At 39.9% G+C, this 12,023-nt stretch overlaps 2 protein-coding genes across 2 annotated transcripts; one reads left to right on the top strand and one right to left on the bottom strand.

Moving 5' to 3' along the window:
* The first annotated feature begins 1,371 nt into the window (after window positions 1–1,371).
* nelfcd (negative elongation factor complex member C/D) lies at window positions 1,372–8,066 on the top strand. Its single transcript, XM_005739506.2, has 15 exons — window positions 1,372–1,606; window positions 3,115–3,227; window positions 3,312–3,421; window positions 3,522–3,631; window positions 3,784–3,891; window positions 4,772–4,924; window positions 5,064–5,194; window positions 5,315–5,480; window positions 5,571–5,705; window positions 5,788–5,927; window positions 6,680–6,794; window positions 6,880–6,975; window positions 7,080–7,220; window positions 7,506–7,635; window positions 7,751–8,066. Exons 1-15 carry the CDS (start codon window positions 1,550–1,552, stop codon window positions 7,783–7,785), a joined length of 1,740 nt encoding a protein of 579 aa, XP_005739563.1. The 5' UTR covers window positions 1,372–1,549; the 3' UTR covers window positions 7,786–8,066.
* A 1,543-nt stretch (window positions 8,067–9,609) lies between these two features.
* Window positions 9,610–11,109, bottom strand: ctsz (cathepsin Z). The gene is made up of 3 exons (XM_005739662.1): window positions 11,096–11,109; window positions 10,573–10,735; window positions 9,610–10,378 (listed from the first exon to the last, which is right to left on the bottom strand). The coding sequence occupies exons 1-3, from the start codon at window positions 11,107–11,109 to the stop codon at window positions 10,253–10,255; spliced, it is 303 nt and encodes a 100-aa protein (XP_005739719.1). The 3' UTR covers window positions 9,610–10,252.
* Between the last annotated feature and the right edge of the window lie 914 nt (window positions 11,110–12,023).

Raw genomic sequence — 12,023 nt, 5'->3', positions numbered from 1 at the left:
GTACTAATTTCTGCAATGTAGTATATGACCAATAGAGGGCGTCAAAGTAAAGGCATAAATTACATCGTCCATTCCCCAACTCTCTGTGAATGGTACTCATGGCCTTTCATCAGTGGGCCTTGATCAGTGGTTGTTGATCAATGGTCATGAGAATTTGCATAGTTAGGATGAAGGAACTGACCTCACAAGGATGTTAAACTCGTTTTTTTTTCGTTTTTTTTTTTTTATCAAGGGCCACATACAGCCCACTTTGATCTTAAACCGGCCAGACCACTGAAACCCTCCTTTCTATTGTTGTAAATGACGATTACCTGCACCTTTAACCCCTGAAATAGTTTAATATAAGAAAAAGAAGTACTATTCTGACAGTATATCCTACATTTTCCACATGATATAGAAATTCTGCTGGAGGAAATGAAAGAAATCTTTCAGTGCTATACTTTGGGCTTAAATTTTAAGAAATGTGTAAAATTACAGAAGAAATTCTGGTAACTCAGCCCAGACAGTCTGTGTTCTTCTCTAAAGTAGACAAGGCAGGACGTGGATACTCTCAGTTTTGACAGACTCACTTAGTGCACACTTAAAATAGTTTAGGCCTCTGTAATGCATGCATGCAAATCTAAAGAAACTATTTTCACATCCTGTAAAGCTTTACCATCTGCACCTTCTGTAACATATTTTCACTAATCTAAGAGATCATTTTTGTTGGTCTAATGCTATTTTACTCGACAGTCCTGCTGTCGGTTATAATGTGCAAAATGTAATATGTGGACTTTTAGTGCCTTCAGAAATGCCTTAAACAGTTGTGCTAATTATATGAACTACTTAGTTTATATTAGTAAGAAGTAAATAGTAAACATTCCTCTGGTTTTTACAAAGGTCTACCTGAAGATAAATTGGTCACATGCAGTACTATGCAAATATTTTAATCACTCCTCATTTCTTTATATTTTGTTTACAAGAAGCCAGAGTTTCTATTGTTTTATTTCTTTTAAGTGCTCTTGAGCAATACTTCACAAAGCTTTCTGAATGTCTTCTTTTTACCTGACCATTTTCAAAGGAATGGGGTTTTTTTTGTTTGTTAAACCAAGAAGGCTGCAGAACTATTCCTAAAGACTACTTAAAAAATTATGAGAAAGCTTGCCTAAGACATCTGAGATTCCAGTGATTGTACCAAATAGTGGCTTTCGAGTTCATTAGCATTGCACAAACTCAGTTTTTCCCTTATATGTTGTATTTCCATTTATGTTTTTAAAGTTTAAATAAATCACTGCACCCTTTTCCAGTTTTCCTTGCAAAAGTTTACCATTTTAAGTACTAAACAAAGGAAACTCCAATCGGTTTGAGCCTGAAAGTCTAAACTCAGGGAGAGATCCCACGAATGGGGGCGTGGCCTACAGCCTCGCCATTTTCCCCCTGTGTTGTTGTTAGCTTGCTGGCTAAGCTGACTGTCAGCCCGGTTTCTGCAGTTAAACGAGTCAGTGCATGATTTAAATACAACAGGTGTGTTATTGCAGCGGTTACCAACGTCCCTGCTTTCCCCGTGACCATGGACGAGGAATATTACAGCGGTTCCGGAGACTGGGAAGGCACGGAGGGTAGCATGGTGAGATCGCGACTTGTTGCTGTTTGGCTCTCTGTTAGCTAGCCAGCATTAGCATCGCTGGAGTCACAGCAGCTGATGATTAATTGTCAGACCCTCGTTATCTTTAATACAAGAGCTGATGTGCTGAGACAAGTGCTTCCGGTACTCTAAAGATGCATTGTATAGTCTAAACTCTGGCTTTGTTAGCCAGCTGCAGGCTAACTAACGACACAGCTGCTTCATGTTCATGTTACAAACTGGTGATCAACTCGCTATAGGTTCAAGTTTGTTTTATTTCTGACTAAAATATCTGATAAAATAAATTGATAAAACATATTTTATCTCTGATTTGGAACAACAGAAAACAGAATCGACTGTTTTGATAGTGTTCACACAGTCGTGGTTACAAAGGAGAAATCGCACCTGTGTCAATTCTAAGGTTTTGTAAATCAGGACATGATAAAAATTGACCCACTTTGGGCCAAGCTTTAGCTGTTGGACCATTTGACTCTAGAACACTTTGGTATACCGAGGAGCTCATAGTTGACTCAATGTTTACAAGACGCTCAGGTCCTGTGGCTGCAAAACGAGTCCAAATCATCAGCCCTCCACCACGAACTTTAACCTTTAACATGATAACTGAAGTCTGTAGAGTCTGAGATGTAGTTCTTGGGTTTTTGCAGTTTTTCTGAGCATGGCATGCTCTGACTTTGAGGTGAATTTGATGGGATGGGTTTTCTGGGGAACAGAGACACCTGAATTCTCCAGAGCAGCAAACTGCCAGTTAGGGCTGCCACGATTGGTCGACTAGTCACGATTACGTCGACTATCAAGATCGTCGACGGCTGATTTAATAGTCGATGCTTGTTTGAAGCTTTGACGCAAGAATAAGTAGTAGAATTTAAGAGCGTAATAACGGACTGAAGTAGAAGATGGTAGCACTGCATGTACAAGGATGCCAGCTGCCATTAAACCCTGAAGAAGAAGAAGAAGCTGTGTGTGTGTAATCAACATCGTGAGTGAAGTATTGTGATAACGCATCGTGCAGTGTCTGGTGATTGTCACTTCTAGGAACGGATGGTTTTTATTATGTCCTCATATATAAACTATGACTGTAGAAGTTAAGTTTGCCTTCAATATGCCACCTTGTTCCGTTTTTAGTGTGCATGTTTTTCAAACAGTAGTAAATCAGGATAAGGTGATAGTCACATAGACCTGTATTCAACTAGAAGAGACAAGAAAATAAGCTCAAATTGTTAGAGCTGTGTGTTTTAAGCGAAACTTCTGCTTAGTTACTGAACTGAAGCACAAACCTGATGTCTACATATCTGTGTCTTTTAACTTGGATGATTATTAGGAAACCTGCTCAGAGTCTAATAATAACATCTTGTATAGCACCTGTCGATTCTCCTCTACCTTGTAGCTACACCATAATACGTCACTATATGCAAATGAGAACCAGAGTATTACTTATTATTCCCAAGATAGATGAATCACTTTAGAAGCATCTGCATCACTGTGTATTTCAGGAGGATGGTTACGGTGAAGGAGAAAATGATGGGAAAATCCAGGAAGCTTGCCTGGAGAAATTCTCCAGCAGGGATTACATCATGGAGCCTGCTATCTTCAGCACCCTCAAAACGTAAGTGTCTGCACTCTCATGTAAATGTAATATAAGTTTTGTTAAAAATACATTTATTGATTAACAACCATGTTGTTTCTGCAGGTATTTTCAAGCAGGTGGCTCTCCAGAACATGTCATCCAGCTTCTCTCTGAAAATTACTCTGCCGTGGCTCAGACTGTTAATCTGCTGGCTGAGTGGCTCATCCAGATGGGTACCTGTCAGACTACTCGTCTTACTGTTGTTGTGTCAGAAAGCTATTTTTAATTTGTCTTACTGATGGCTTTTCATTAATGTGTAATGTAATTATTCAGGTGTGGAGCCTGCACAGGTCCAAGAACGAGTAGAAAATCACCTCAAGAGTCTTCTGATAAAACACTTTGACCCCCAGAAAGCTGATTCCATCTTCACCGTTGAGGGAGAGGTGAGATCTCTAAACACCCGGGGTAATTACACATATGACAAATAAAAGTGGTGAGAAACCTTGGGCGTGTTGTGCTTCATAATTTAATGAGTGATTTTAAATCTAACTGAAGCTCAGAGAAACCAAACTAATCCAGTCTCCTGCCCTTTTAGACTCCTGCTTGGCTTGAGCAGATGATAGCGCACACAACGTGGAGAGATCTCTTCTATAAGCTGGCGGAGGCTCACCCAGATTGCCTGATGCTCAACTTCACTGTAAAGGTATAGTAGTAGCTGTGGAAACAGTAAGAGCAGCAGGAGCTGAAGATTAGGACATGAACACAAACTAACCAATAGAAAGAGTCAAGTTAAAGATTTTAACTTTAAATTTGTTTCTGATGTTCTGTCTTTGTGGTTTACACTCATTGGACACATTATTAGGGACACTTTGCTTGGAGCAGAACTGCCTTAATTCTTCATGCTGGGAAAATTCCTCAGATTTTGGTCCACATTGATCCTGTGCAACGTTCAAAGTCACTTATATCAACTTTCTTTCTCATTCTGATGCTCGTTTAATCTTCAGCAGGTTGCCTTGATCATGTCTACACACACTGATCTGCCATGTGACTGATATGATTTGTATGACCGATTTAAGAATCAGATATTCAGAGACATTTGCATCTAATTTTTTTCAGACACATGAAACACAGACAGATTTATCTGTGTTTTATTTTTTATGTGTAGTTTTTTTTATTTATTTGTATATGCTCTGTCCAACTCTTCTTAGGTCAGTTAGATTTTGTTTTAGTGAGATCCCATGTAAGTATTGGCAGCAGGGAAGTTGCAGAGGGCCCTCCGGTGGACAAACTATGCAACAGTTAATGCCAATACCAATAGATCAGCAGAAAAGGTAATGTAGGCCTGCCAGTAAATCAGTCTGGCTCTGCATGGGTTTGACTCATTAGTTATTTTTGTTAATGTGCAGCTAAACAGGTGCACTTAAAAACATGGTCAGTAAGTGTATTGTTGTAATTGTAATTCACACGATTATGAAAATTCACCTTAATAGAATCATTTTTCTTCTTTTTTTTGATACATTTTTGCAGCTTGATGACTTGGACTGTCACTGCTTCTTTTCAGTATTGTGTTTGTGTTTGTTTAGCTCATTTCAGATGCAGGTTACCAGGGCGAGATCACCAGCGTGTCCACAGCCTGCCAACAGCTGGAAGTTTTCTCTCGGGTGTTGAGAACATCTTTGGCCACGCTGCTAGACGGAGGAGAAGAAAACCTGGAGAAGAACCTGCCCGAATTTGCTGTGAGGATTACTTTGCGTGTCTGTTCTGTCAACCATCAAAGATCTGTAAAATATGTATCTTTTTGTCTCTATGTGCCACTTTTTTAAAAGTGCTGTAAGTAATGGTCTCTGATGAGCTGCGCCCGACTCTTTCCAACAGAAAATGGTGTGTCACGGCGAGCACACCTACCTCTTTGCCCAGGCAATGATGTCCATCCTTGCTCAGGAGGAACAGGGAGGTTCAGCTGTCCGCAGGATCGGCCAGGAGGTGCAAAAGTCTGCACATGAGAGGTAACGTTGTCAACGGATGTGGTCAAAGTGATCAAGCGAATGTGATTAACTGTGAGATTAGAGTTTTGTGGATGAGCTTGAGTAATAAAAACGGTGCAATAAAGGTGGCTTATATTGCAGAGGTCACGATGCCAGTCAGATAACCCTTGCGCTTGGTACAGCGGCAGCCTACCCTCGAGCCTGCCAGGCTCTCGGCGCCATGTTGTCCAAAGGAGCCCTGAATCCTGCTGATATAACAGTTTTGTTCAAGATGTTTAGCAGCATGGACCCTCCTCCTGTCGAACTGGTGAGTTCAGAACATTCTTCCTGCTGTTTATGTCTAGTGTTTACTAACTAAAGCACTCTGAATTTAAGCACTTGTCTGTCTTGTCTTTAGATCAGAGTGCCAGCCTTTCTCGACCTGTTTATGCAGTCGCTTTTCAAGCCTGGATCGAAGATCAACCAAGACCATAAACACAAATACATCCACATTTTAGCCTATGCTGCCAGTGTGGTGGAGACCTGGAAAAAGGTACAAAAAACAATGATGCTGTGTGCATTGTTAATTTAAATCATATAATAATGAAAATATGCTTATTTTATCCCAATTCCAGAACAAGCGAGTGAACATTAATAAAGATGAGCTGAAGTCAACCTCTAAGGCTATTGAGACCGTGCACAACCTGTGCTGCAATGAGAACAAAGGAGCCACAGAGCTGATTGCTGAGCTCGGCACTTTGTACCAGTGCATCAGGTGAGTGTTTGACAAGAGCTTTCAAATATGAAATCTTGGTTAGTTGGTTTCATCGTATCTAATGCGACTCTTCTATCATCTAACACACTAATCTTAACCCCATTATGCAGTGAATCTTTGTAAAGGAGTGTAAGGGTTATTGAGACATGTTGCAATGGTTGTTAAGCATCGTTTTACCAGGAAAAGATGCACTTTTAATCAGTGAAAATGAACAAGGTTATTTATTAGAATACAGCTCTTTCAGTGCTTACTGCACCATGGTAGTTACTTTCACCTCTGTTTTTCTTTCTGAAGCAACAAATCTAGTGATGTTACCAGACTGTGCAGTTAATTTTGATATTTTCATAGGCACTGAAAACAGTTCAATATTTTGAAGCAGATCCCGTACAGTCAGATTTGTGTGTCATAATGTTTTCATTGTTGTAGAGTAAGGTCTGTAGTAAGAGTAGGAGGTATATTGTGTTAAAGAAGAAACAAAGGGGAAACTTGAAGCAACAGCATTTTTAATATGTTGATCTTCAGTTAATCATTCAAAGCCTGAATACAGCCCAGCTCGAGCTGATGGGCTTCCAAGATTTACCAGAAGAAATGTGCAAATGAAAAATCTATTTACATGTATGATTATTTAGTTTTATACCATTAGAATCTATTGTGTGTATATACGGTACAGAAGGGTTCAAATATTGGTACTTAAAGTAAAACCGGAGTTTGAGAGCCAGACTTCCACACTGACTGACTGTCTGTGTGTTCAGGTTTCCAGTGGTTGCTATGGGAGTTCTGAAGTGGGTGGACTGGACGGTGTCCGAGCCGCGGTACTTCCAGCTGCAAACAGACCACACCCCCGTCCATTTAGCTTTACTGGATGAGGTGCGACACTGCTGCAAGATGAAAGATTAAATTGTGTTTAATTTGCGGAGCTTGAAGTTCAAACATTAAAATTTTCTCTGCACAGATCTGTACGTGTCACCAGCTGCTGCACCCGCAGGTCCTCCAACTGCTCATCAAGCTCTTTGAGACCGAGCACTCTCAGCTGGACGTCATGGAGCAGGTGGGCGTTGTGTGCCTCGCATGCTTTTAATTCCAGCTTGTTAACAGACGCCTGTGTGTTGTAGCTCTGAGCTGACAGCGTGTTTGTTTTATTTCCCCCTCCAGTTGGAGTTGAAGAAGACTCTGCTGGACCGAATGGTTCACCTGCTGAGTCGTGGCTACGTGCTGCCCGTCGTCAGCTACATCCGCAAATGTCTGGAGAAACTCAACACAGATATCTCCCTCATTAGATATTTTGTCACTGAGGTAACAGCTGCTTATGGAAATCTGGTTTATGTGTGCACTCTTTCCTGTCAGGTCTGTTCTCCTGTTGTTTGTTCAATTTCAGCTTTGCACAGATTAATGTTCACTGTTTCCATTCCTGTTATTGCATAGTGACGTCTTTACCCGAGTAGTTGGTATATTTGATCTAGAATCTTCATAAAACACCTGAAGTTGATGCTCTATAATTGGTAAATGTGGAAATAAGACACTGTTTCAGTACATCAGACCTTTGTGAACAGAGCTCAGTGTGAGATATTTCTTTTAAAGGTGCTGGATGTGATCGCGCCTCCCTATACGTCGGACTTTGTTCAACTCTTCTTGCCGATCCTTGAGAACGACAGCATCGCAGGAACGATCCGCACAGATGGAGAACACGACGCTGTTGCTGAGTTCATCGGTAAGTGGCGAGAAAGGAACGTTTATAGAAAGTCTATTATTCCTTTAATAAATGAAAGGAAGTCTTTGGGCTCTCATCCGTCTGAAGCACTAACATGTGGGTGATTGTTTTTCAGCCCACTGCAAGTCAAACTTCATCATGATCAACTGATGTGGAATTGACACCCAAAAAGGGAGACGTAAAGGAGGTGGAAGATCTGTTATCTGATAAGCAGGTGCTTGCGGCTGAAGCACATAGCTTGGAGGTGGATTTTTCATTTTGGCAAAGTGAAGTGGAAATTAGTTTCTGTTAAGGAAACATGAAAGCAGATGTGACTGTCGCTGAGCTGGCTGAGTGGTGTGAAAGTAATGACCCAGATTTATCTGACGATGCAGCTGAACGTTGCTTTTTTTTACCTGTATATTTGATTTTCTATATTTTATGTTGGTCTGAGCTCTTTTAAAATAAACTTTAAAAGGTTGCTTGTTTCTGTTTTTGTTTTTCATACAGTCTCGGACTGCGTAAATATAATCAGCTCCCTCTCATGCATTTTATTTGCATGAGAGTTTGTTTTAATATGGAGATCTGTAAACCTCAAAAGCTGCATATTTAATTGAAGCAGGTGATTACACACCACTTTTATTTGAAGTTTTTGTTTTCGGTTTGTTTCCAGGCTGACTTTGACGATTTCAGGTTAGTTCTTATAATTTTCATAGTTTTCTTTCGTCTTTTAATGATACGAGATATTTCTCAGATGCAGATTTAAGAAATTTAAAATACTAATTGCAAGGCAAACAGTACTGGAGGTAGTGAACTCACAATCTCAAAAATACATCACCAAAGCCTTTGAAGCTGGTTGTGTAAGCTGGTTCGGTGTATTGTGACCTCTCTCTCTTTTTAAAGCTAGGGGTCATTAGCATCAGTGGTCCCCTGCTAAGTCCTAGTGAACCAATGACTGTTTAACGATGCAAATTAGACCTCTTTAAAACATATTTAGTTCTACCTTTCTTTTCTTTTGTGTATGCTGACAGCCTTTCTGCACTCCTTACTGTCTTAAGAATTGTAAAAATGTCACTTCTGTAGTTATCTAAATACTTACCATTGGCTAACAATGACAAATGGTAGAGGAAGTGTTCCTTTAGGAGAAGCAGCACCTGTGTAGTCAGGTGTATTAAAACACCTGACTACACCAGCAGACAGGCACTCACCACTGAGAGAGGATCTGTATCTGTTAATCTTTATCACTAAAAATGTGTGTTCACAAATGAACATGGGTTCAAAGAGAAGCAACATCTTCCCTGCTGGCGTGTAAGAATGTTGCTCTTCAGATGGCTTGAAGGAAACTGCAACTTTCTGATAAAGGCCTTCACCGGGCTGTGCATTTCACCTGCACAGGCTCTTGATTTACAGTTGGTATGTAGTTCATTCTTTGCAGGTCTGTCACATTAATAGAAAATGCAAGATCTGCTTTTCAGTCTGAATTTTCCACTCACTTTAATTTCTGCTCTCAGGTCCTACACTCTCTCTAGCTTTACCCAGGCCGAGCCACCTGACAGTTTTTCCTTCCCACTGTCGCCACGTGCTTCCTCATAAGGAATCACCCGATTGTTTGGCTTTCTCTGTAAACGAGAAAACTCAATCAGGTGATGGTATAAAGGGCCGTGAGGCGACAGTGATTCGATACTATACAAATAAAATGGAACTGATTTGAATTAACTAATAGAAAACTTGTTTGTACCTTTCTGTGCCTTTTCTCCTTTTGTGTATCTGCTGGTATGAAGACTACTTATTTTGCAAAAAGCTTCTTTCAGTAAACTTCAGAAGCCTCTGAAATGTACTGGGCAAACTGCATCTTCCAAAGATCATCACTGTGTATTGGAGGAAATCATCTTCACCTGACTGACGTCAATTAATGGCGTGTGTATTAAAGTAAAGACAGTGGATGGTAAAATAGAAAACGCCTGAGAGGTTTCTATGAAACATTCTAACTCAAAGGACAGATGAAGTGTTTATTGGTACAGTTTAAAAACAAACTGTCACAATGAAATATTTTGGGTACAAAGTGTTCATCATAAAACAAATTACAAGAATCTATATTTGACTCAAACTGCACACAAAGGCACACAAAGTATGTTTATTTCAGTGTTTGCATTCTTCCCTGTGTAGTGCAACATTGTCAGTAGCAGTAATGCCACACACTGCAAACATTCGGCATCAGAGCAGTGCAGCAGAAAGTGTGATAGTTGTGTTCTTTGGCTGAATCACTGTGAATTTACAAATTAAAACTAAAAGCTTTCCTATGCTGTCTCAATACTGTAGGTTACAAAAAACCCTCTTTATTTACTGTGGTGACTGTTGCATGGCCTGAATTTTTCTGCAGAACAAAAACTTGCGTCATTCTTCTTTCTGATAAAACCCTTTAAAAGTTTAAATCTGTAAAACAGCCTGCACACCTCTCTGTGGTAATCAGACAGTTTGAATCGGCATAAACAGTTTGATATTCAGCTGGAAGACCCTGATAATGATTTAGGTTTAAAAAAGACAAACCTGAACTTATTCCCTTCTTAACATTAAAACACAAAAAGCTTTTCTTTGGAAGGCATCGGAGTGTCTGCCGACAATCTGACACTGGGCTCCTCTAGAGGTAGTCCTTGGGTACGATTGGGTCTCCGTACATGCAGTCCTCCTCTACTGCCAGGTTGTACTTACTGCCACTTCCTCCCTTGTAGGCACTGGTCACGATCCTGAGCCAGCCCTTTTCACCCTGAAGGCAAAAATAAAGAAGCCAAGACTTAAATAAGAAAGTCATTCTTTTAAGAAATCAGATACAGGATTTCTTTCTCAAATGAAATAATATTCTTGTATTTGTGACTGCGAAAATGCATTTGATTTGATAAAACCGGCTGCAAATTAAACAGCAACGAGAGGACATTTCATTAGCTATCTGGCATCGCTCACCCATGGCTCTCCCCAGGAGTTGCGTACGATCCAGTATTCGACATCGTCTTCCACTCCCCATCCTGCCACTGACACGATGTGGTTGATGGAGGCCTCCTCCTGGTACTCAGAGTAGAGACCTCCAGTGTACGCATCCAGCTTATCTGTGGCCATAATCCCGCAGCTAAGAAATTAAAAATCATTAAATACCACAGGTTACTTCCTCTTTCTGCTTAAAAGTTGCAGCAGTCACTGATGAGTTTAATGCTCTGCTGCACTGACAACATTTCAGCAGCAGATGATCGGATGCTGAAATGATGAAGCCTAGAGAAGCTACTTTAAACCACAGATCTTCTTGACTGCAGATTTAATTTAATGAACATTTATTTCCAAGACAGAAACATGATTCAAAGAAACTACAAAAGCTGCTCAACCCACCACCTTCTAAACAGAGTCAAAATGGGTCAGGGTTGTCAAACTGCCAGGGACAGGCAAATACACTTTACTGACATCACACTATAATGATTGTAGCTTATGTATGTACAGTATGTTCCCCATCACCCCCTAGACGAGCAGACCGACCTTGATGAAACTATATCTATATTTCGCATTCAACTATTTTATGCGATTCCCACAATCGTATATATTGGTACATTTGCTAGTAATAAATAATACAAGGCCCACTCTTACAATCAAACCTTCAACAAAAACTCAACTAGCTGCCATCACACAATTCAGTAAGTGAAGCACAAATATATACTTTGCTCACAAAAATCTTTGTGTAAAAGCGAAACACTATGCCTTTCATTGGGTTTTTACACATTTCCAAAAATCTCAACATGACAACTCAATGACTGGGAAATGCCAATAAAATTGGATGCTTATTAAAACCTAAGAACTACAAATACTCTCATCTGTCATTGCAATCACTTTATAATCTGCAAATAATGAGGATTTGCCCTCTGAGCTTTAAGTTTGACATGTGCCTATAATGCCACAAATAACAATTCACTTTCACTGCAATTGAAGGCGGTATATAAAACTACACTTCTGTCCTACTGAAGCTCAACCCAGAGACAAACTGTTTCAGTATAATCTTTATGTAGCTCCAACAGCTTCACACCTCAGATTTCAACTAACAGAAAAGAGACAAGAGGAAGTAGGAGTATTCTAGCTGCACCATAACTCTCGTGCATCATGTGCTTATTGTCATCACATTCATATACTGTATTTTTAACAAAATGTGAGTACATTTTGTTGAGTGGAAACTGAGTGGATAATGGAACCAAACCTTGAAAGGGAGAAATGTCACATGAGTCATACTTTTGATTCTTTTAAAAATCTGCGGGTGGATCGATCCAAATATTAATTTTTATAGATACCGGTGCTAGTGTTGCTATCAGATCAATACTTGTGTGTTATGATCCATTCAATATGTAGCCCGCTTCATTGTTTTAAATATATATATTTTT

This window comes from Pundamilia nyererei, unplaced genomic scaffold (genome assembly GCF_000239375.1).
Source record: "Pundamilia nyererei isolate P.nyererei 1_Seehausen unplaced genomic scaffold, PunNye1.0 scaffold00092, whole genome shotgun sequence".
Classification (NCBI taxonomy): Eukaryota; Metazoa; Chordata; class Actinopteri; order Cichliformes; family Cichlidae; genus Pundamilia; species Pundamilia nyererei.
Note: the sequence above shows the minus strand (reverse complement) of the source record. Positions and strands in the feature narration are given on the sequence as shown.